The sequence below is a fragment of the Papio anubis genome, chromosome 9 (genome assembly GCF_008728515.1).
Source record: "Papio anubis isolate 15944 chromosome 9, Panubis1.0, whole genome shotgun sequence".
NCBI classification, from domain to species: domain Eukaryota; kingdom Metazoa; phylum Chordata; class Mammalia; order Primates; family Cercopithecidae; genus Papio; species Papio anubis.
This window is the reverse complement of record NC_044984.1, coordinates 50,699,551-50,723,928: the sequence shown is the minus strand read 5'-3', so window position 1 is coordinate 50,723,928 and position 24,378 is coordinate 50,699,551. Positions and strand designations below refer to the sequence as shown.

General features: G+C 50.9%; 1 protein-coding gene across 2 annotated transcripts; it reads right to left on the bottom strand.

The window, feature by feature from the left end:
* Window positions 1-458: 458 nt before the first annotated feature.
* ERBB3 (erb-b2 receptor tyrosine kinase 3) lies at window positions 459-22,927 on the bottom strand. 2 transcript variants are annotated; one of them, XM_009180932.3, is made up of 28 exons: window positions 22,411-22,927; window positions 18,929-19,080; window positions 17,597-17,783; window positions 16,432-16,557; window positions 14,907-14,972; window positions 14,636-14,754; window positions 14,387-14,528; window positions 13,893-14,006; window positions 13,681-13,801; window positions 11,169-11,242; window positions 10,916-11,006; window positions 10,463-10,668; window positions 10,117-10,249; window positions 9,841-9,931; window positions 9,460-9,614; window positions 8,681-8,734; window positions 8,185-8,326; window positions 6,999-7,118; window positions 6,775-6,873; window positions 6,395-6,580; window positions 5,686-5,841; window positions 5,369-5,444; window positions 5,039-5,185; window positions 4,202-4,299; window positions 3,918-4,109; window positions 3,702-3,773; window positions 2,591-2,891; window positions 459-2,423 (listed from the first exon to the last, which is right to left on the bottom strand). In XM_009180932.3, the coding sequence occupies exons 1-28, from the start codon at window positions 22,490-22,492 to the stop codon at window positions 1,906-1,908; spliced, it is 4,020 nt and encodes a 1,339-aa protein (XP_009179196.2). In that variant the 5' UTR covers window positions 22,493-22,927; the 3' UTR covers window positions 459-1,905. The 2 variants fall into 2 exon arrangements, with proteins under 2 accessions (XP_009179196.2, XP_009179197.2); XM_009180933.4 differs by lacking the exon at window positions 22,411-22,927 and adding an exon at window positions 20,630-20,991 and having other exon boundaries at window positions 1,906-2,423.
* Between the last annotated feature and the right edge of the window lie 1,451 nt (window positions 22,928-24,378).

Below are 24,378 nucleotides of genomic sequence, written 5' to 3'. Positions count from 1 at the left end.
GGAACGGGGGCCAGCTGCGCAGCCGGACACCTTCCAATAACAGGCACCTGGATGGGGCACCTAAGGGAAGTGTTCAGAAAGACATGTTTGTTGAGAGTTCTTACCGTGAAAAAATAAAAAGATTTGGTGACTTTTCTAAGATAATGAATTCAGAAGCATCTGGAGGTTTCAGTATTTGGCCTCTGAAGGAGACTGGACATGTATATAAGGCTTTTTATAAATCTTCAAGCACGTGTGTTCTTTTTGTTATTCCCAATTGGTTGCCTTGTAGATTCCTACTAAAACCCTTAATGAAAAGGACTATGCGCTATGCTTGTTCTAAAGAAATACCAAGTAATAGTAGGACTAGAGAAATCTACATGGGACAGAGTAGCACTGTCAGAAGACAGAAAGGTGACTATCCACTGCTGAGGAGCAGATCTCTTATACGAAATGTTTTCACTTGACAGACAGGAAGCTGAAAAAAACTTTGGCATTTTTATTCAGACATGTATAAAAACAAAACAAAAAACTTCAGTGATACAACAGACATTTTCCCTCAGTTCCCCATCCAAGGGGACAGAGGTGTGAAGCTGAAGCTGGATCTTCTTTCTGTCCTACCTGGAAGCTTCTCACTGCTAGATGAGAATGGCTTCTAAAAGGGGATCTTGGGGATAAGGAGTGAAGATCATATACAGCACATGTGGATTATGGTTTACACAAAGATGTCCAGTTATTTTTCCTTCTGACTACCCCCACCACCACTTCCTGAGACGAGATGTCTGGGTATAGAAGGAGGATGTGGCTGTTGGGGTTAGACTTGATTCAGTGCAAAAACAAGAAACGGTGCCCCGTAAACAAGGGCTGTGACTTAAATCAGTTTTCCTTGGCACCTTACAGTAAGAGCACATGCACAGGAATTGGGAGGATTTTGCATCCTGGACCTACTGCTTAATTTATTTCATCTCTTTAAGGCTGTTTCTTTTTTTTTTTTTTTTCCCCCCCTGTAGAGACGGCGTCTTGTTATGTTTCCATAGGCTTGTCTCTAATTCTGGGCTCAAGTGATCTTTCCATCTCAGCCTCCCAAAGTGCTGGGACTGCAGGCATGAGCCACAGCGCCCAGTTCTAAAGTTTTTTTTGCTTCTTTTTTTTTTTTGTTTTTTAAGAGATGGGGTCTTACCATGTTGGCTAGGCTGGTCTCAAACTCCTTGCCTCAGGTAATCCTTCCGCCTCAGCCTCCCAAAGTGCTGGGATTACAGGCATGAGCCACCATGCCCGACTTCCCTTTTTGTGAAATGAGATAATATCTATGTCACAGAATTGTTGTAAGGATGATAAAGGACTAAGTGAGATAACGTAGGTGAAGTTTAGTATGATGCCTGGCTCATAGTTAAGTGCTGAATTATTATAATAGTAATCAATATCTACTCCTAACCTCTTTCTTCACAGATTTTAAGCTTCTGTCTTTCTAAGGGGTTAAGAGTCATAAACCAAAATTACACTTTCCTCTGCTAGGTTTCCTCCCTTTCCTCTTCTTGACAGTCTGATGGGAAACAAAGGCACACATAAGAGCCTAGTTCCAAGTAGTCAGAGCCTGAGAGGAAGGGATATGGAGAGTAATCCTTCATATCTCCAGGAGTGCCTGTGAAGAAGCTGAGGAATGGGACTGGGAAAGCACACAAAATAAGGAAAACCTCCTTTCCTGGGGTTGGGAAAGAGAAGAAAGTGCACAGCTGGCTACATACCATAAGAATTTTGTGTCAAAATGTTTAAAAGCCTCCAAAGGTTGAATGGAATTGTCTGGGACTGGGGAAAAGGGGCTGGGACCTGGGAGAGACAGGGAATAGGGAGAAGAGGGTACCCTCTAAAGGCACTAGCTGCCATTAAATGCTCCCTGAGTGCCACAGGGAGCAGGAGTTACGTTCTCTAGGCATTAGCCTTGGGGAAAAGCCTGCTATGCCAGTAATCAGGGTTATCAAAGGCAGAGTCTGTAGCCTCTAAGCTACGTAGAGTTTTTAGGTGGGCGTAATGGACATGGGGGGCCTGATGTCCAGGCCCCTGAAAAGCTCTCATCTCTTCATACCCTTGCTCAGACGCTGGGCAGGCCCCCATGGCTGCATAATCACCCCCAGGACCACTTCCACCTCGTTGCCGATTCATATATTCATAGTCTTCATCTGGAGTTGTGCCAGCAGTGGGCATGATTGGTACAGGGTGGAGTGGGCAACTCTGTGTGCTGCCCAGAGAGGCACTGAGGTCTGACCCCACATCCATGTACTCATAACCCAGCTCCTCAAGGGAACTTGGCCTAGGGGGACGAGGTGGACTGTGCCTTCTCCTCCGGTTCATGTATTCATACTCCTCATCTTCATCTTCTTCTTCAGTACCCAGGACAGAACTGAGACCCACTGAAGAAAGGGTGCCTTCCCGGGAGGAGGGAGTACCTGGGGGTTGAGAAGAAAGGATAGGTATGCGAATAACTTCATGGGGGTAGGGGAAAATTTGAAAAAATTAATAGGACAGAGAGGCATATGATCAGAGAAGAAAAAAGAGGAGCCCGGGGAAAGGATTCAAGGAAGAATTGAGGAAAGCCCCAGGAAGAGTCAGGCACCTTTGAGGTGTGTATCTGGCATGACATAACCGTTGACATCCTCTTCCTCTAACCCTGGTGGGGAGAGTGGGGTAACAGGAGTAAGCAGACTGTGGCGCTGGGAATGGTAGGCGCTATCTCCACGTGGCCGTGGGCTCCGGCTCCTGCTCCGGCTCCTACATGTTGACACTTTCTCCTGGAGCTCAGCCTCAGAGCCTGTTACATGGCCCTCTGATGACTCTGATGCCAGGCATCCCCGTGGCATTGGGTGTAGAGAGACTGGACGGGGGCACCATTCACTGCTCCCAGAAACTGCAGACTCCTAAGGAAGAAAATAAACAGAAAATAATGCAAGGAGATTTACGTGATGAGGAAAGAAGAGACATTTGTTTAGAAGGAAATTGGGTTGTTCCCTGCCTTTTTTTTTTTTTTTTTTGTGGTGGAGTCTTGTTCTTGTCGCCCAGGCTGGAGTGCAGTGGCATGATCTTGGCTCACTGTAGTCTCCGCTTCCCTGTTCAAGTGATTCTCCTGCCTCAGCCTCCTGAGTAGCTGGGATTGCAGGCACCTGCCACCGTGTGCAGCTAGTTTTTGTATTTTTAGTAGAGACAGGGTTTTGCCATGTTGGCCAGGCTGGTCTCGAACTCCTGACCTCATGATCTGCCCACCTCGGCCTCCCAAAATGCTGGGATTACAGGCGTGAGCCACCGCACCTGGCCTTTTTTTTTTTTTTTTTAAGAGACAGGGTCTTGCTGTGTCACCCAGGCTGGGGTGCAGTGGTACCATCTCAGCTCACTCTAACCTCTGCCTCCCGGGTTCAAGCGATTCTCCTGTCTCAGCCTCCTGAGTAGTTGGGATTACAGTTGTGCACCACCACACCCAGCTAGTTTTTTGTATTTTGGGTAGAGATGGGGTTTCACCATGTTGGCCAGGCTGGTCTCAAACTCCTAACCTCAGGTGATCCACTCTCTCTGGCCTCCCAAAGTACTGGGATTACAGGTGTGAGCCACCTCGCCCAGCCCTCGCTGCCTTCTTTTTTGCAGGACACTGATTAAACCTCAAAGGTTTCTAATGTCTTCCACACTACTCCTATCAATCTGATCCTAAAACCCAGCCTCTCAGCATCAGAACTTACCTGGCAAGCCTCCCCAAGATTACCCTGGTTCATGGGCATGTATCCAGATGACGGACTTAAAAGGCTCTGGCTCTAGGAGGAAAAAATAAGGAAAAGGTTAAGATGAAGGGAGAAATCTATATTCACCATGGGGGCCTTTAAGTAGTTAATCTGGGTATCTGTAGGGTTTGTGAGGGCTCAGGGTGCAAAGTGTTGGGTAATTAGAAGGTGTCTTACCCCACGTGGCCGATTAAGTGTTCCAACTGGTAGGCTGAGGGCGGAGCCCAGTGTGGTGGTTGCCAGGTTGTCCTCCTCTGCTTCCAAGTCTAAGTCTAGGTCTAGTTCTGGCTCCAGCTCTACTTCCTCTAGCTTCTTGTTTGTCAGACCATGGGGCTCTGGCCCAGCGGCTATTCCAGGCCCACTCTCTCTCTATATCGATAAGTGATTGTTAGGGGGAATCCTGGTTCCAGCCAACTCCTCCTTTTTCTAAATTTCCTTAGTATCTCCTACTCCCTGCTCACCTTTATGACCAGATACCGTGGTGGGTCTCGGGCCATCCTGGTGAACTCATTGGCTAGTTCTTTAAAGGTTGGGCGAATGTTCTCATCAATCATCCAACCTAGAGATAAGATGTAGGAGGTAGAGACATAAAAGGGAATATATCCATGGCCGGGCCCGGTGGCTCACACCTATAATCCCAGCACTTTGGGAGGCCGAGGCGGGTGAATCACCTGAGGTTGGGACTTTGAGACCAGTCTGGCCAACGTAGTGAAACCCCATCTCTACTAAAAAGACAAAAAAAATTAGCTGGGCATGGTGGTGCATGCCTAAAGTCCCAGCTATTTGGGAGGCTGAGACAGGAGAACTGCTTAAACCTGGAATGTGGAGGTCACAGTGAGGCAAGGTCACACCACTGCACTCCAGTATGGGCGACAGAGTGAGACTCCATTAAAAAAAAAAAAAAAAAAAAGGGAATAGAGCCACAAGAGGAGTACAGAGGGAAGTCAGAAAATGGCCGCGGTCAGGCCGGGCACGATGGCTCACACCTGTAATCCCAGCACTTTGGGAAGCTGAGGCGGGCAGATCACCTGAGGTCAGCAGTTTGAGACCAGCCTGGCCAACATGGTGAAACCCCCTCTCTACTAAATATAAAACAATTAGCCAGGTGTGGTGGTGGCCGCCTGTAATCCCAGCTACTCCAGAGGCTGAAGCAGGAGAATCGCTTGAACCCGAGAGGCAGAGGTTGTAGTGAGCCGAGATTGCACCGTTGCACTCCAGCCTGGGTGATAAGAGTGAGACTCCATCTCAAAAAAAAAAAAAAAAAGAAAGAAAATGGTTGGGCTCAGTTGGTAACTCACACTTGACCATCACCATGTAGACATCAATTGTGCAGATCTGGGGCTGTGCCAACCGCTCCCCCTTCTCTAGCAGGTCTGGTACTTCAGCCAGTCGCAGCCCTGCATAGGGCTCTGCCCCAAAGGTCATCAACTCCCAAACTGTCACACCTGGTGCAGGAAGAAATGGACTAGTCACTGGCAAAATAGTAGACATGGGCATGAAGTGAAGGGAAGGCAGAACCTGATCTGACATAAAAATCTGAAGTGCTTAGAGATTCTAAGAGGGGGTCTCAAAAGGCAAATTTGAAATTGGGGCCAGTGATGGTAGAGATGGCATCCAGATGCACTGACCATAGCTCCAGACATCACTCTGGTGTGTGTATTTCCCAAAGTGGATACTCTCGAGGGCCATCCACTTAATTGGAGTCTGCAGATTAAAGAAAGAGGTATCACAAGTTTATTTCCACACATTTTCTTAGCATTTCCAAGTCCCAAGTTCTTGATCATTCTTTTCTTTGTTGTTCTCTGAACTAAAATATCTGGCATCTGCAGCCTCCTCTCCTTGAACTTACCATGAAGCATCTGCTTGCCTCCGGAAGAGACCACTGGCTGCTCCCTATCCCCACGCTTCACTCGCCCCCACCTCCTTATCCTTTGTGTCACCTCACCTTGGCCTCACTGTATAGCAGCTGCTTATCATCAGGAGGCAGCAGGTCAGCCACACCAAAATCTGCCACCTGAACCTGACTGGGTGACTTGAGTAGCACATTTCGGGCAGCCAGGTTTCTATGCACCATACCATGTTCTTCAAGGTAGTACATACCCTGTAGGTAGAGGGGAAGAAAGTATTCTTAAGGTTAGGGGAATCAGTCACTGAGATCTGGAATTCTCCCAAACTTAAATCTACCTCTCAGCAGCAGTCCCCAACCTTTTTTGGCACCAGGGACCGGTTTTATGGAAGACAGTTTTTCCCGGGGAAAGGGAGGGTTGGTTTTGGGATGAAACTGTTCCACCTCAGATCATCAGGCATTAGTTAGATTCTCATAAGGAGTGCACAACCTAGATCCTTCACATGCACAGTTCACAATAGAGGTCACGTTTCTAAGAGAATCTAATGCTGCCCCTGATCTGACAGGAGGCAGAGCTCAGGCAGTAATGCAAGTGATGGGGATTGACTGTAGATACAGATGAAGCTTCACTCGCTTGCCTGCTGCTCACCTGCTGTGTGGCCCGGTTCCTAACAGGCCATGGACCAGTACCAGTCTGCAGCCCGGGTGTTGGGGACCCCACCTCTCAGAACTTCAACCATCCCACTTTTTCCTGGCTGGCCCTCAGCCAAGCAGTTCTTATCACAGAATTCCTCCAGGCTTCTCTCACCTTGGCAATTTGTACTCCCCAGTTGAGCAGCAGCTGTGGCCCCAGTGCCCCCCGGTGTTGTCTCACATGATCCAGCAGAGAACCCAGAGGCAAGTACTGAGTGACAAGCTGCAGAGATGACCCTGGGCATAGTCCCAGCAGCCGCACAATGTGGGCATGGTCCAGGCTGCCAATGGCCAGCATATGCTAAGAGACACAAAAGGTGATATCTAGGAAACCAACAAGTTCACGTACACTCAGCATGTGCACAGCCAGCCCAGGGCCCCCGCCAACATTCTGGCTAACATAGTAGCTGCTGAGAAGCACAGGAGCGTGCTTCTACATGATTGTATCTAATATTGTCCTCTCTCCTAGCGGCATACAGAATTTCCTTCACTTACATCTGTCACAGCTTGAAAACTTTGCCGTCCACTCTTGTCCTCAATGATTTTAATGCAGACTGGAATCTTGATTGATTCACCCTCAGGGATCCACACTCCCTGGGAAGTTTGGGGCAGGAGTTGGCATAAGGTCATTCTCCCTAGGTCAGTCCTTTCCAAAAATCTTTCACCCTTTTGCCCTAGGTGCCTTCCCCACCTCTCCAGAATTCCTATGGGTCACTCACTTTGTGCACAGTTCCAAAGACACCCGAGCCAAGCACTTTAAGCTTCCTTAACTCTGTCTCTTTGAAGATTCTGGCCAAGACTTTGTTAGCCTTCTCACTGGGGTCCAGAGGCTCTATGCTCTGAGGAGCAAATGGGAAGGAGGTGCTCAGGAAAGGCCATTCCCATGTCCCACTCCAACCCGCTCCCCATAGGTGAATGCCAAAAGTGGCAGAGCCGAAAGGGCAGGAAGAGGAAGGACCGTTAGTCCTGGAATGCATTATAGGCATATTGAGGTACAGACCCTTAGAACTGAGGAAGTTATTTGTGCTCATGAGATCAGGAATCAGGGTTTTCCCTTTGATGGAGGAACATGAAGTGGGGAAAGAGACAGCTAGGGAGAGTTGGTAATACTATTACCACCGTGAGTACCTTTTATACTGTGCTCTGTGCTTTCCAAAGCACTGTCACATACATCATTCCCCTTTAACCTTATTGCCATCCTGGAAGGATAAATGTTATTTCCTCTGTATAGATGCATAAACTGAGGCACAGAGAAGATAAGGAACTTCTTCAAAGTCATGTGGCAAATTAATGGCAAAATCAGGACTAGAATGCATGCCTTCCATTTCGCTGACCAGTGTTCTTTCTAGGGGACCACACTACTTCCTTTAAGAAAGGGATCAAATCTCTGGGGAAAGAGGAGGGGAGTGATGTTCATATCATCATTGACCCCTGGGTGCACAGGGTACCACTCAAAATTAAGCTATAAAGAGACTTCCGGGGCATGGAAAGAAAGAAAGAAAGAGAGAGAGAAAGAGAGAAAGAAAAGCAAGAAAAGCAAGAAAGAGAGAGAAAAGCCGGGCGCGGTGGCTCAAGCCTGTAATCCCAGCACTTTGGGAGGCCGAGACGGGCGGATCACGAGGTCAGGAGATCGAGACCATCCTGGCTAACACAGTGAAACCCCGTCTCTACTAAAAAATACAAAAAACTAGCCGGGCGAGGTGGCGGGCGCCTGTAGTCCCAGCTACTCGGGAGGCTGAGGCAGGAGAATGGCGTGAACCCGGGAGGCGGAGCTTGCAGTGAGCTGAGATCCGGCCACTGCACTCCAGCCTGGGTGACAGAGCGAGACTCCGTCTCAAAAAAAAAAAAAAAAAAAAAAAAAGAAAGAGAGAGAAAAGAAAAAACAAAAGTAAGCTAAGTACTCACCTCACCCCGTTCCAAGTATCGCCTCATAGCCCTTTTATTCTGAATCCGGCGCCCACGCCAGTAGAGAAAAGTGCCGCCCAGCATCATGAAAATCACTACCAATCCTGCTATCACTGTCAAAGCCATTGTCAGATGGGTTTTGCTATGGGATATATAGAAACCCAACATTATACTGGGTTTGCATCTTCCTTACAAATGTCAACTATACTTATGCTGAAGGTATGAGGCAGATCTAGGGCAAGAAATTAACATTCACATATATATCCTTAAGCACTGGAGGGACCAACCTAAATCTGGACCACTCTTCGACTACTGAAAGTTAATTTTAGGAAGGGAAGTCCAGAAGCCTGCATTCTTGAGTCCCAAGTGTCCGGTGATAGTGGACTGCGTACATAAAAGGCCAGAATGAAGAGAGCCTTGCTCTTCTCTCCAGGTAACCACCTCTCTCCCAACTCTCAAATATCCCCAGTTTCCAGAATCTCCAACCCCATCATACCCGATCAGCACCAGTGTTTGTCCTAAACAGTCTTGAAGCTCTGGTCCTTTACACCTAGGGAAGAAAGTCACTACCTTAAATGAGAGCTTGGACAACAGAGGCTCAATTTCAACAGCCTCAACATACAAAAGCTTGTTTCAGAACTTACCATGGCATCCCATCCTGGAGCCCAAAGCTGATCCCAAGACATGGCCTCCACCCCCAGCTTACTAGCTCTCCCCAAGCCCCTCTTCAGTGAAACCCTCTTGAACTGAGGTTATTCCACGTTCCCAAAACCGTGGTGTAATTTTGTGTTGTTACTGATTTTCCCTTTCTCCAATCCTTCGCTACACAGCTGGGAGTGATTTTTTTTTTTCTCTTTTTTTTTTTTTTTTTTTTGAGACGGAGTTTCGCTCTTGTTGCCCAGGCTAGAGTGCAATGATGTGATCTCGGCTCACCGCAACCTCCGCCTCTTGGGTTCAAGCAATTCTCCTGCCTCAGCCTCCCACGTAGCTGGAATTACAGGCATGCGCCACCACGCCCAGCTAATTTTATATTTTTAGTAGAGACGGGGTTTCTCCATATTGGTCAGGCTGGTCTCAAACTCCCTATCTCAGGTGATCCACCTGCTTTGGCCTCCCAAAGTGCTGGGATTACAGGTGTGAGCCACTGCACTCGGCCAGCTGGGAGAGATTCTTAAATCACAGCCTCTCTCTTCTTTCTGCTTCCGCTTCCCTCACCCTAGTTCTGTGCTCCTACCCTTCCACCTGACCCCCTCTCCTTATTATCCCATCACTCACCCCTGGGTGCAGTTCTCATGGCAGGGCCGACATTCATTGTGAACATCTGGGTACTTGTAGATGGGGCCCTTGGCACCTAGGACTCCATGGGGGCAGCTGCTCACACAGTGGGGCCCATCTCGAAAATGGGCACATTGAGCACAAGTATCAGAGCCCTGAGTGGAAGAGAGAAGGTCAGGAAGAATCAGATCCCAAGGTCAATTCCATACCTCCCAGCAAAGATCAACCCAGACATTCAGGATCTTCTATCTGCAGGCCCTAGCATTATCTGGCCTCTCTGTACTATCCTTAGCCATATCATTCCCCAGGTGCTCCAAGTATTGCCCCTTCTCTGTCTCCCTTGGAGTGTCTCCCTTGGAGATCCTGGTGCTGCTACTATACCGAGCCATTGCATGTGGCAGTGCCCTCCATGGGTTGGCATTCCGGGTGGCAGGAGAAGCATTCAGCCTCATGGGCAAACTCTCGAGGCTCCCTGCAGTGGGGAATAAAGGGAGAGGGGTCACTTCCAAGTCCTGACCTTCATGACCTGGTCTCCTACCTCACTCCCACCAAGGCATATGCAGAAAGCTGTCTAAAGGCTTTTATTATATGCCACCTGAAGAGTTCCATGGCAGTGCCCCAACCCCACCCATCCTTGACTGGCTCCCCTCACTGTACCCATTCAGAAAGTTGCAGTGGGTCACACAGACACCTCCTCGGCTGTAGTTTCGACAGGATAAGCACTGACCAGGGCCTGGGCCCCAGCATCCCCCAGAGGAGCACAGTGGGTCACACACTTTGCCCTCTGCCACTGGAAAGGAAGGGGTGGGTTAGGAGAGGAGTCTGAGGACTCCCAGCAAGCCCTCTCTTCATTATTCTTCCTCGTTACTGCTTCCAGCCTAACAGCCCCTTTCTCCTTGGTTCAATCCCTCAACCCTACTCCCATGTCTAGGGCAGAAGAGTCCTTTCAGCTCTCTCCTCCTTGACTCCCTATTCTCACCACCCAGCAGACCCTTTCCCTCACCGCAGTCTCTACGCGGACGATTATGCTTGATGTCTAGTCGCTCTTCTGTAGGCCCCCGAAGCACCTTGGTCCAGTTCAAAGAGTGGTGGTAGCAGAGCTGCCTATTGGCACTTATATAGATACGCCCAGCACTAATTTCCTTCAGGGATCGGAAGCCCAGAGATGTGACATTCAAGTTCTTCATGATCAACAATGAGAAGCCCCGGCTGAGAGTAAGGAGACAGGATGAGAGGAGAGACTACTAAGGGAACATTAACTATTCAATGGATTCATGTTAGTCAAGAAATTTGCTCAGTGCTAGTCAGATCCACTGAGAGGGAATCCCCCTCCTTTTGCCTTTTCCTCATGAAACTCTGAAACCCTTTGGTATTGAGGCACTGCTGTATGAGACGGTGCCTTGTATTTTACTCAAGAATGCCTGAAGATGCCACTTCTGCCATAGTCTTTACTCACTTGTAGAGGCTTCTGCCTCCAATGGTTGTCAAGTTGGAAAAAACACTGAAGTTGTACATGTGGGGTGGCCAGGACTGGATGTTCAGGTAACCTGAGGGGTTGGAGAGAGGCATATGGGCAGGCAGACTTCATCTTTCTTGGGTTCTCCTAGCTCCTCCCCTGTAACTTGGGACATGATTTTCTCAAGTAGTTATACCGCAATTTATGCCAGTGGTTCGCCTATTCTAGAAAGGCCAAACTCTCTACCACTCACCTGTGATCTCCCGTACTGTCCGGAAGACATTGAGCTTCTCTGGGTCCAGGGCAGGGATCTTGTGCCAGGGGTCTCTGAGTAGAACAGTAGAAACCAGTCAATAAGGTAAAGGTATAATTCAGTGGCAGTGAGCACACCAAGTCTCAGAATTTGGTTTCTAAATATCATTCTCCACTAAAAGGAAACATTCCTTGGAGAAATGGCTGGGATGGGGGAACTATATGAGCCTAGAGCATCTTGTGCAGACAAGAAAAGACTCAAAGAATTAAGGGACAGCCCAAAGAACACAGGAGCCAGCTTGGAGGGGCTGGCTAAAATAAATGATGATTGTAAAAGATTATAACCATTGACTAGAATAAAATAAGTATCCATAAGAGTAAATAAATAGGAAAGGAAGACTTTTTTTTTTTTTTTCGAGACAGAGTCTTGCTCTATCGCCCAGGCTGGAGTGCAGTGGCAGCAATCTCGGCTCACTGCAGCCTCCGACTCCTGGGTTCAAGCAATTCTCCTGCCTCAGTCTCCTGAGTAACTGGGACTACGAGTGCACCACCACGCCCAGTTAATTTTTGTATTTTTAGTAGATATGGGGTTTCACCATGTTGGCAAGGATGGTCTCGATCTCTTGACCTCGTGATCCACACCTAGTGATCCACCTGCCTCGGCCTCCCAAAGTGCTGGGATTGCAGGCATGAGCCACTGCATCCAGCCACATGTGGTATGTTAACATTTGGAGGATCTGGGTAAAACAGTATATGGGGGGCCGGACGCGGTGGCTCACGCTTGTAATCCCAGCACTTTGGGAAGCGGGGGCGGGTGGATCACTTGAGGTCAGGAGTTCGAGACCAGCCTGGCCTACATGGTGAAACCCTGTCTCTACTAAAAATACAAAAATTAGCCGGGCATGGTGGCACATGCCTATAATTCCAGCTACTCGGAAGACTGAGGCAGGAGAATTGCCTGAAACCGGGAGGCAGAGGTTGCAGTGACCCAAAGACTACACCACTGCACCCCAGCCTGGGAAAGAGAGTGAGACTCTGTCTTAAAAAAAAAAAAAAAGAGGCCAGGCATGGTGGTTCACGCCTGTGATCCCAGCACTTTGGGAGGCCGAGGCGGTCGGATCATGAGATCAGGAGATGGAGATCATCCTGGCTAACACGGTGAAACCCCGTCTCTACTAAAAATACAAAAAAATTAGCCGGGTGTGGAGGTGGGCGCCTGTAGTCCCAGCTACTCAGTAGGCTGAGGCAGGAGAATGGCGTGAACCCGGGAGGCGGAGCTTGCAGTGAGCCGAGATGGTGCCACTGCACTCCAGCCTGGGCGACAGAGTGAGACTCTGTCTCAATTAAAAAAAAAAAAAAGTATATGGGGAATTTTACACCATTCTTGCAACTTCAGTGTAGATCTAAAATTATGTCAAAATAAAAAATTAAAGGAAAAAAAAACAGGTGGTTATAGTGTTTTTTTCCCTCTCTTTTTCTGACACACACACACACACACACACACAGCCACACACACATATATTTTAAGTGCTGTCCTACAGACTAGAAAGTCCCTTTGTTCTGTTGCTCCAAGGAGCAGAATGAGTGAAAACATCTAAAAGTCATGGGGAGACAGAAATTTTTTTTTTTTTTTGAGACGGAGTCTCGCTCTGTTGCCAGTCTGGAGTGCAGTGGTGTAATCTCGGCTCACTGCAATTTCCACCTCCTGGGTTCAAGTGATTCTTGTGCCTCAGTCTCCCGAGTAGCTGGGATTACAGGCACATGCGCCACTACACCCAGCTAATTTTTGTATTTTTAGTAGAGATGGCATTTCACCATGTTGGCCAGGATGGTCTCGATCTCCTGACCTCGTAATCCGCCCACCTCAGCCTCCCAAAGTGCTGGGATTACAGTCACCAGCCTGAAGACAGATTTTTATCCAAATTTAAAGAAGAACTTTTAGAAAACTTTAAGAAGGAGGTTGGGTGCTATGATCCCCAGAACTTTGGGAGGCCAAGATGGGAGGATTGGTTGAGCACAGGAGTTTGAGATCAGCCTGGGCAACATAGCAAGACCCTGTCTCTACAAAAAATACAAAAAAATAAGTCAAGTATGATGGTGTGTGACTATAGTCCCAGCTACTTAGGAGGCTGAGGTGGCAGGATCACTTGAGCTCAGGAGGTCGAGGCTGCAGTGAGTCAAGATCACGCCACTGCGCTCCAGCCTAGGTGACAGAGCGAGACTCTATCTCAAAAAAGAAAAGACAATAAAAAAGAAAACTTTCAGAAAGAGGATATGCTGTTCCTGTCCCTTGTTCCTTGACAGGGCGATATTCAATTGCTCAAAGATGTTCCTGAGGGGACCCAAGGCCTGGATGGTGGATGTGTTAAGCATTCTTTCAGGTCCTTTATAACAGGCTAGAATTTTGTGACTTTGATTCCTAGTCAGCTCCACATAGGAAAGTTTAGGCCAGTGAAATGAACTGTGAGGGGTGCATGGGCTGGGGTCTAAGGAGGGAAGGCAGGATCTCTAACCCATTGAGGCCGGTGATCAGAAAGTCCAGGTTGCCCAAGATCTTGGTGCAGTTCACAAATCCATCGATGTTGCTCGAGTCCACAGTCTGGAAGCGGCTCCCAGAGCCTGTGCCCTCACAGGCTGTAAATGTAAGAGAGATTCAGTGGGGGTGGTCTGAGCAGGCTCAGAGGAAAGGCTGTCTCTTTACAACTTCTTACCATCTCCTACCTACCTTTGGGACATAGTCCCCCACAAGGCTCACACATCTTAAGTCCATTTTTATCTACTTCCATCTTGTCAGGAGGACAGGCCCTGACACAGGATGTTTGATCCACCACAAAGTTATCTAGGGAAGAGGAGGACGACACCATTAGAGATGAGGGAGGAACACTACCAGCTACCAATGGAACCCTTGCTGTGGGCCTGGGCTCCCTCCGGCTCTGCACTGGATCTGTCCCCATCTGCCACCCTAGGTCCCTTAAGTGCTGCCCTGTAGATTCGAAAGTCTCTTCACTATTTGTTGCTACAAAGAGCAGAAGTAAGGGTGATAGCTGAAGTCATGGGAGGACAGGACATAGGGGTCACTCATTGGAGTGGTTAGATGATCACAACCATTCACCAATCTCCCTATTTATCACCAACTGGATTCTTTTTGCCTCCCACAATTTTGTCTAAAATCTTGGAACTACTATTGTTGATCATTGTTCCTTCCCCTCAAACACTTACGGGGACAGCTGGCTACACAAACTCCTCCATACTGATACTTGGTGTGGGGATTGGGTTCCAGCTGGAAAGTTAGCTTGTTGTAGACAAGAGGCTGTGGACAGCGAGGTACACAGGCTCCACTGTCATTGAAGTGCCGGCAGGCCTGGGAAAAAAGGAGGCCCATCAGATTTATGTTACATGTGTACTCCTACCTCCTCCTCAAAGGCCACAACCCAATTTCAGAACCCAGGCAATGGAAAGAATACATACAAAGCAGTCTGTGTCCTGAGGGCCTGAGCAGCCCCCGGCACACTCATCATGGCAGCACTGGTTGGGGTTGGGCCCAAAGCAGTGACCATTACACTGAGGAGCACAGATGGTCTTTGTCACTATGGAAGGAGAGAAAGCATGGCTGTTAGGGCTCCTAGGACTGAATCCTGAGGCCACTGCTCATGCCTCCCCCGCAGTGTTGACCCAGGCTTGGGGAGGAAGGGATATGAAAGTGTATGAGTAAAGTTTTTGGAGGAAAGTTCAAACCCACATGTTTGGCAGTCTTCTGGTCCAGGACCCCAGCATCGCCCCTTGCAAACCTCATGACAGAGGGGACCTGGTTGGGAAGGAAGGCAACACAAGGGGCCATCAGGGCTAAGAAAGGCTTGTTTGAATCAACAGGGTATGATGTCACTACACAGGCACCTCAATCCCGGGAAGCAAAAAGCCAAGGCTGTGTCCCTCCCTGCCCTTGGAGAGCAGGGCTGGGCTCAAGTGAACCTGTCAACAAGGGGTGGGGCCACGCCTCCACACTACCCGGTGGGCAGCTGAAGGGGAGGGACTGGGGCAAATGCCAACCTTAGTCCCAGTCCCAACCCAGGAACTTGGTTCCTCCTGGGCAAACTGAATATATGCAGGAATATATGCATGTGAATGGTCAGGGGAAGGTGGGCTCTGAGGAGAAGGGAGTATATTCTAGTGGAACGAGTAACAGATGTGGAGCCTAAAGATCTGGCTTCCCTGCTTAGTACCCAGGGAATCTTTTTTGTTTTTTTTTTTGAGACAGGGTCTCAGTCTGTTGCCCAGGCTAGAGTACAAAGGCACAATCACAGCTCACTGCAACTGCAGCCTCCTGGGCTCAAGCAATCCTCTGCTTCAGCCTCCTGAGTAGCTGGGATTACAGGTGTGAACCACTACGCCTGTCTGATTTTTAAATTTTTTGTAGATTTTTTGCTATGTTACCCAGGCTGGTCTTGGACTCCTGGGCTCAAGTGATCCTCCCACCTTGGCCTCCCAAAGTGCTGGGATTGTAGGCATGAGCCACCATGCTCGGTCTGCTCCTTTTCTTCTTTTTTGTTGAGACGGAGTCTCGCTCTGTGGCCCAGGCTGGAGTACAGTGGCATGATCTCAGCTCACTGCAAGCTCCGCCTCCCGGGTTCACACCATTCTCCTGCCTCAGCCTCCTGAGTAGCTGGGACTACAGGTGCCCACTACCACGCCCAGCTAGTGTTTTTTTTTTTGTATTTTTAGTAGAGACGGGGTTTCACCATGTTAGTCAGGATGGTCTTTTTTTTTTTTTTTTTTTTTTTTTTTGAGGCCAGTCTTGCTGTCACCCAGGCTGGGTGCAGTGGCGATCTCACCGGCTCACTGCAAGCTCGCCTCCCGGGTTCCACGCCATTCTCCTGCCTCAGCCTCCGAGTAGCTGGGACTACAGAGGCCGCCCTTACGCCCGGCTGGTTTTTGTATTTTTAGTAGAGAGCCCGGGGTTTCACTGTGTTAATAGCATGGTGCGGAAGCCTGACCTGCGTGATCCATGCGCCTCGGCCTCCCAAAGTGCTGGGACTACAGGCGTGAGCCACCACCCGGCCTATCCGCTCCTTTTCTTGAAACACCTCCTCTGTAGTTTGGATTCCAGGGGACTGGCATGGTCCGTCCTGGTGGGCTCCTGAGTCAGGGACCTGAGGTGTTTGTTCAGTGGGGAGGCGGGTTCAGATCAGGAATGTAAGGATGATGGAAAGAAGGGAGTCACTCCGGTTTGGTGGGGCTGGGGAGCAGTCTTGATCACAGTCACTTACAGCTTCTGCCATTGTCCTTCACCACTATCTCAGCGTCTCGGTCCCTCACGATGTCCTTCCAGTCAATTGTGTCCATGTGACAAAGCTTATCATTCTTCTCAATATAAACACCCCCTGACAGAATCTCTGAGGTAGGGAAAGAAGTGACAGGGTTAAGGGCCACAGCAGTACGCCTCTTCCTTACCTCTCCACCCATCCAAAAGGACACCTGAGACTCAGGAGTGGGAGGACGAGGCAGACAGATAGGTCCAATTAAATCCAAGCTGCAGAGAAGACTCCCTTTATAAGACGAGGAGTCAGGCCAAAAGAAACTCCCGCCTCCTCAGTCACCTGTCCAGATCCGGTTTAGCTAGTGGGGGAGGGGAAGGGAGAGAGGGAGAGAAGATTTCTGACTCAACATCCCCTCCCACAAGCCCTGCCCATATGTTTTCCAACTGACTGGGACAGGGAGAAGTAGAAGATGGACAGGTGGTTTTTAACTCCTATATTCCTCAGCTCACAGGGGTTTGGTTTAGGAGAGCAAAGGTAGAATTCCTAGGGAAGGAGGGACATCCAGGTATACTGTGCTTTGGCTTTTTTTTTTTTTTTTTGAGACAGAGTCTCACTGTCACTTATGCTGGAGTGCAGTGGTGCGATCTCGGCTCACTGCAACCTCCGCCTCCCAGGTTCAAGCGAGTCTCCTGCCTCAGCCTCCTGAGCAGCTGAGATTACAGGTGCACACCACTATCCCCAGCTAATTTTGTTTTGTTTTGTTTTGTTTGTATTTTTAGTAGAGACAGGGTTTCGCCATGTTGGCCAGGCTGGTCTCAAACTCCTGATCTCAAGTGATCTGCCCTCCTTGGCCTCCCAAAATGCTGGGATTACAGGTGTGAGCCATCACGCCTGGCCTCCAGTACACTGTACTTTGAAGTTAGAGAAATGGTAACAGATCTAGCTCCGACTCCAGCCCCACCAGGACACACGGTTCCTTTCCCTGGAGTAGATGCCCCTAGCTCCCCCTACTGGGGGCCCTCTATTGCTTAGGGAGCAATGGACCATTAGACAGTTACTAAGGTGACAGGCACCTTGGAAGAGGCACTTAGAGTGGGCAGCCCTGGGTCATCATCAAGCAGGTACCAGTCTGAGGGCTGAGGGGTGAGGCCGGAAGGAACCGTCGGGAACTGACCGGTGAGCTGAGTCAAGCGGAGCTGGCGCAGAGCGTGGCTGGAGTTGGTGTTATAGTTCAACATGACGAAGATGGCAAACTTCCCATCGTAGACCTGGGTCCCTCGCACCACCCGGAGGTTGGGCAATGGTAGAGTAGAGAACTCATTCATGGCCACGAGGACATAGCCTGTCACTTCTCGAATCCACTGTGACAGAGCAGATTATGTCAATGAGAGAGACAACAGGGCAAAAAAATCTCAATCCCCTCTCTTCCTTCAGGCATTAAAGACTCTTTAACTCTTAATTCTTCCTTCTTTCTTTCTTTCTTTTTTTTAAAATTCGAGACAGAGTTTAGCTCTTGTTGCCCAGGCTGGAGTGCAATGGCGTGATCCTGGCTCACCACAACCTCCGCCACCCGGCTTCAAGCAATTATCCTGCTGCAGCCTCCCAAGTAGCTGGAATTACAGGCATGCGCCACCACATCTGGCTAATTTTGTATTTTTGGTAGAGATGGGGTTTCTCCATGTTGGTCAGGCTGGTCTCGAACTTCTGACCTCAGGTGATTCGCCTGCCTCGGCCTCCCAAAGTCCTGGGATTACAGGCATGAGCCACCGCACTTGACCTTTTTTTTTGGTGAGACGGCCTCGCTCTGTCACCCAGGCTGGAGTCCAATGGCACGATCTCGGCTCACTGCAGTGTAAAACTCCTGGGCTCAAGTGATCCTCCCACCTCAGCCCTCCAAGTAGCTGACTACAGGTGCGTGCCACCATGCCCAGCTAATTTTTGTATTTTTGTAGAGACAGGGTTTCCCCATGTTGCCCAGGCTGGTCTTGAACTCCTGACCTCAAGTGATCTGCCTTCCTTGGCCTCTCAAAGTGCTGGGATTACAGGCATGAGCCACTGCACCTCTCCTTAACTCTTGCTAATTCCTATTTTGGAGTAGGGAGTAGACTGTGTCACACTACTATGTCACTTCTGGGAGTGAAGACAGGCAGCTTTCTCCTCAAAGCTCCTCATGCCAGGAGGGCCCTTTCCTCATCTCCCCAGGTACCCTCTCGGTCCTCAGGTGTCTCTCTGCGCTAGTCCCTGCTGACCTCGCACTACCACAGAACACCACCTGCCCCGCCCCTGCCTCTGCCCCTGCCCCCTATATATCCCTGGCTACAACAGCGAGACCATAGGTCCCAGATTACATCCACTGTCCCCAGAAATACGCGGGTTTGGATCTTAGGAACTCCTGAGTCTTAGGAAGGGTGAACTCCAGCAGAAGGTAGCCCTGAAGAGGGAAGGAGGGTTCTAGGGGAGAATAAAGAGGAGCAGGTTGAGGAAGGAGGGTGGCGGGCACATTAACCTGCAGGAAGGAGAGGTCAGCATTGTGTCCCGTGAGCACAATCTCGAGGTTCCCCATCACCACCTCACACCTCTCGTAGAGCTTGTACAGTGTCTGGTATTGGTTCTCAGCATCGCCGGTCACACTCAGGCCATTCAGAGTCCCAGGACACACTGTTCAAAGCAGAGGGAAGAGTGGCTGAGGGCTGGACACAAATTCTCAGCCCATTTGCCATCCCCCAAGATCACCCCCTTGGTTGCCCTCTTCCAGTTACATTAGACAGGATCAGAGGGCATTTGCCTCCAACCCTCCCACAAGCGATAGACAGAAACTGTAGTGGCCTGAGAGCTTTCTCTCTTCTCAGAATTCCTTTACCATCCTATGAATGGGAAGGTGAAGATTTCCTTTTTCTACCTGAGACCCCTCTGTGCCTCTTTTGGATACCACTTTGGGTACTAAGGGGTTAATAGAGAAGGATGACAGTGAATTTGTTTCCCTCCCTAGAAAAGAGAAGTTAGGAAAGGGCCGAAACTTTGATTACCCTCCTCTCCCCCTCCAAGCAGGGCACTCACTTCTCTACCCTCATCCTGCCTCTCTCTAGGTCCTGGAATAAATATCTCTTTGGGGCTAGTACACAGCCCCTATTGTGTCAACTGAGGGTGGGATGGGGGCAGAGGGTGGGGGTAGTGCCCGGGGCCACAGTCCAGCCCACAATGAGGCGATTCTATCCAGGAGGGGGGCTGCCCCACCCTATCCCTAGACACCCCGTCCTCAGCAGCACTCCCCTCCACCCTCAAGCCTTGGGCTCAGACAAGTGACCTCAGTAGAGGAGGGAGCTCTGGCAGTGGTGGGGTGGCGGGGGGGTCAATGGGAGCTTTGTCTTTAAAGCTGGAAGATAAGAAGCTGGTTGCCTCCCCCCGTTCCTAAACTCAGGCTTTCCTTCTCACTCTCTCTCCCTATCCCAACACACTCTAGCAACCTCAGCATCACTTTCCAGCCCTAGAGTATTTTTTAGCAAATACAGGGACACCTGGAGAGAAATAGTAGGAGATGCCCCACACTGAGCCTCCACCCAATTTCATTGTTAGAAGAGGTTCATGAAAAAGCCTTTCACCATGGCAATCCTCACCCGCACTAGGGGAAAGCCTAGACTAGAGGCACATGGCATATCAGCCTTGGGAGTTCACTCTTTGCAAATGTGGTGGACAATGGGCTATGGAAAATATCCTGGACTCTGAAGCCCTACCCCAGTCTCTTCCTTCTGGTTCAGCGAAAGACCACGTGTGGGGTGGGGAATAGGGGGTAGATACCACCTGTTCCAGCCACCCTTCCCTGAGGCAGTGGCAGTCAGTGGGAGGCAACAGTGGGAATGGAGGGAGGGAGACTGGTGAGGCCCCAATCCCTCTTATATACCCCTAGTCTGAATTCTTGACCTTGGAGGGCTCCTTATCACTCCCCATGAAGGTTGGCTAGTCCCAGCAAAGAGAGCTAGTTCCAGAGGAGCTGGTAACTCCAGGGTCCTTGGGTTGAAATGAAAGAGACTAGGAAGGTTAGTCATTTCTGGAACAGCCCCACCCCAATCCCCTTCCTGGCAGGACACCCCCTTTCCCAAGTTATAGTGCCAATCCTTCTCCCCAGATAAGGGAGGAGCCAAGTTTTCTGCACAGGGAAGTAGTAGCGTGGGCACACACATACACACACAACATACACATGAACACGTACACATTGGTCCTGCTGGCCCAGGAACCTGTGGTCGGGTTTCCTTGCAGGAAGTATTTCAGGTGGCCCCATCTATCCCACGTGCCCATATGTGTTTGTGCAGACTTTGTGTCTGTGCTTGGAAGGCTACAGTGTTAGAGGTAGCCCAGTTCCCTGCTCCCCTGAGGGTAAAGTCCATATTACACAAACAGGGGGCAAAGGGCCTGGGCAGGAAGGGAGCACAAACAACACGTCTGGGGAGGAGCTAGGCAGCTTGGGGAGCAGGGCAGGGGAAGGGAATCATAAAAATCCCTCCTGTACCCAGGGACCAGGAGCATAAGGAGGGGCAGTGGCACAGGCGCTCCTTTGGTAGAGAGCACTAGGGGTGGGATAGAGCCAGAATCTCCAGCCCCTCCTCAACCAGAAGCCTCCCCTCCAACATCCCCCACCCCCATCACAGCCAGGACAAAGGGGCTATAGAAGGACTGAGACAGGGCCGGATGCCCAGAGGCTGCAGGACCCAGATAAAGGGTAAAGAGACCCAACCATGCCTGCCTCCTGCCTACCCAGGGAGGGTGGCCAGACTCTGGTACTCCTGGGTTTCTGGGTGAAGATTGCAGGAGTCTGGATGGGACAGTTATACAGTCACCCCACTGCTCCCTCCCACGCCAGTCCCCAGACCACCCCCCTCCACCAGCTGGGAGTGTTCACATCTAAAAATCCCAGCATCTAAATTTAGGCCCAGCAACTGTGGGGGAAGCACAGGTGGTTTCTTCCACTCCCACACTGGGGAAGGGGCCCTGGCTGTGCCAAACCCCAAGCTGAAATCTGGGGGGAGGGGAGCAGATCCACAGAACTTCAAACCTCAGGTGTCCACGGCCCCAGAGACACCCCAAAGGGGTGGGCTGGAGAAGAGCAATCCAGGGCTCTGTCTAGGGTCCTCAGACAATAAGCAAAATGGGGGCAGGGGGCACAAGATGGGCCCAGGTAGGACTCCCCAAGGCAGGAGGCTTAGAAAGTAGAGGTGCCCTCTTGATCCTCCGGTTGGGGAGAGAAAAGACAAGAGGCTGGACAATCCTTGCCCCTACAGTTCCTGGCCCAGCGCCTTGTATATAGTAGATGCTCAATAAATATGAGTTGGGTTGACCTGGATCTTGACAAAGAGATGTTGCTCAAGCTCTGCTATTCTGAGGAAAGCGGGCGCCAGCCTCTGTTGGGCCTCCCGCCTGATGTCACCTGAACTTGGCCCTCTGGTTAATCTCAGACCTCCTCAGGGCAGGCTCACTCACGGAAGAGGAGGTGCCGCTCCTGTTTTTCCAACACTAGAGAACAACAACCCCCTCCAACCTTCCGTAGCTCCGCCCTGTCGGCAAAACAACGAAACTAGGAGTAGCAGAAATCGGTGCGGGCTGGCGGGCAGGAGGCTGGCGAGCAAACCGAGACCCTTCCGCCAAGGCCCCCACCTCCAAGCACCTCCTGTTTATAGAATTAAGGTCCCTGCTCCGCTCCCTGCAGGGTCCCTCAGAAGTGTGAACTACTGTTGCGGCCTCAGCCTCTTTTGGGGAGACCAATTAGAGGGTCGACGACGCTCTGGGGAAGGGGGCGTGAGGGTCCAGGAATGCCGCCCTCGGCCGGACCACGCCGATAACCCGAGCCTGATCGCCCCACTCCCAGGTGGTCCCGGCGTACGGGGGCAGCACCCACACCCCCGCGCCGCCTGAGACCCTGCCCATGCCCTCAGAGGCTGCGCGCACTGGGTTCCGGCTCCCAGGTGCCGAGCCCGCCAGTGCTCTCGCGCCACTTACCTGCCTGAGAGTTGCCCACCTCGGAGCCCCGGGCCAGGTTGAAAAGCAAGCCCAGCACCTGCAGAGCGCCGTTCGCCCTCATGACTCCGCGGAGGGTGAAGGGAGCCCAGCCGAGTCCGGCCCGGGGGCCCCTAGACTAGGACATCCAGGCAAGAGCCACCTGAACCGCAGGCGAATTGGTGGCTGCTGCGGCGCAGCGGAGGTTGCAAACTGCAATCGGAGCCGGAGCCGGAGCCGGAGTCCGGGGCGGGATGGCAGGGGAGGGGTGTGTGTGTGTGTGAGAGAGAGGGAGGGAGGAACGCAGAGGGAAGGGGGTGAGTCACGGCCGCGCCCCCTCCCGCGCGAGGCTGGAGTAGGGATTGCGGAGCCTCGGACTGCCCGCCCCGAGCGCGCCACGCCCCGCGGTCCCGCAACTTGGCGGAGCAGATCGAAGATGGGGCTCACCCTAATTTTTCTGCAGGAGCTGGGCCAAGGGGAGGTCAAGATTCCAAAAGCCCCCAGATCCAGGGAAGGGTAATGAATGAGGGAGTGGTAAGCGCTCCAAAGCCCTGCCCCCTGAAATTTGGCCTCGCCCATTAACCAAATCACTCAACTCCCCTAGCCGGTTGGTTCACTTGGTAGATTTTCTCTCAGAATGTGAATATTTCTCTCTGTGTGTTTTTGAGGGGGAGGGTGTTTTTTGCCTCATGTCCAGGCCACCTCAGTTTCTCCCAGACTCGAAACCCCATAACTCATCCACCCAGCCCAGGAACTCGAGCCAAAGAGGCCGCGTGAAATTGCACTGTCTCCGGCCGCTTCCTCCTCCAGACCCGGCGCCGGCCGGGCCTCTCCCGGGATTTGGATGGGGGGCGGGGGTGGTTTCCAGCCTGAGAACAGACCCCGGAGCCCGCCTTTCCACTTCTACCCCGGGAGGGGCTCCCACACCTGTCGCCGTCCCCTCTACTGCCCCCCACGGCCGCCTGGGAGAACAGCTGCCTCCGCTTCCACTCTGGAGTCTGGCCGCACCGTCCATGCGGCCGCAGTTCCCGCCGCTCTTCTGGGGACCCAGATGGGCACACACCAAGGCGCTCACACCCTCCCCGGTGCCTTCCAAGTCCAGGCTCGCGCAGGAAAGGGGTGGGGCGGTGAAGCGGAATGCGGAGAGGACACTAGAGACTGCGTCCACCAATGGCGTGGACCTCTGGAACCTCCAGTACCAGCTGCCCGGACTGGCCAGAGGCGGTCGGGCTCGCTGCGGGTTGCTGCCCAAAGCCCTGCTAGTCCCGGGACGGATCCGACCGGCGCCGCCTGGTGCCCAACCTGTGGCAGTGGAGTCCCAGACGGCCTTGCATTTCAAATCCCTTAAACTGGTATTGGGGATCTCGCCCAGAGAGCCTAGTTATTTTCCCCAGAACTTCAAGCCTGAAGGCTTCGAAAACAGTTGAGTCTTGATAAACAAAAATTTCACCCCTCAGGCCTAGCAAAGACTACCGGCTAACTAACATTCCTTAAACAGGCTCCGTATTGATATGCAACCTAGAGGGCCTGCTCTCTGTTGGAGAACCTTTGCTTTGGGGAGGTTGGCTTTCTCCAGACCACGTGTATAGCAGTCATAATAATAATGGCAACAACAAAACCATTAACATATACAGTATCTCCATATATCATTTCATTTACAAAGTATGTCCTCAAACTTAGCACCTTAGAGAATGTGTCACTTAACATAAAAATTATATGATTTAGGCAATATAACTCTCCATTTTACAGAACTTGAAATGTGTGACATCTCCAAGGTCATCCACCTGGTGACAGTGGTTGAGGTGATCAGGTGACTGAGAAGACTGAGAAGTGGGGCTCAGACTTTTACCTAGAATTTCTCTTTTTTTCTCCCTTTTTTTTTTTTTTTTTTTTTGAGACGGAGTTTTGTTCTTGTTGCCCAGGCTGGAGTGCAATGGCTTGATCTCGGCTCACTGCAACCTCTGCCTCTTG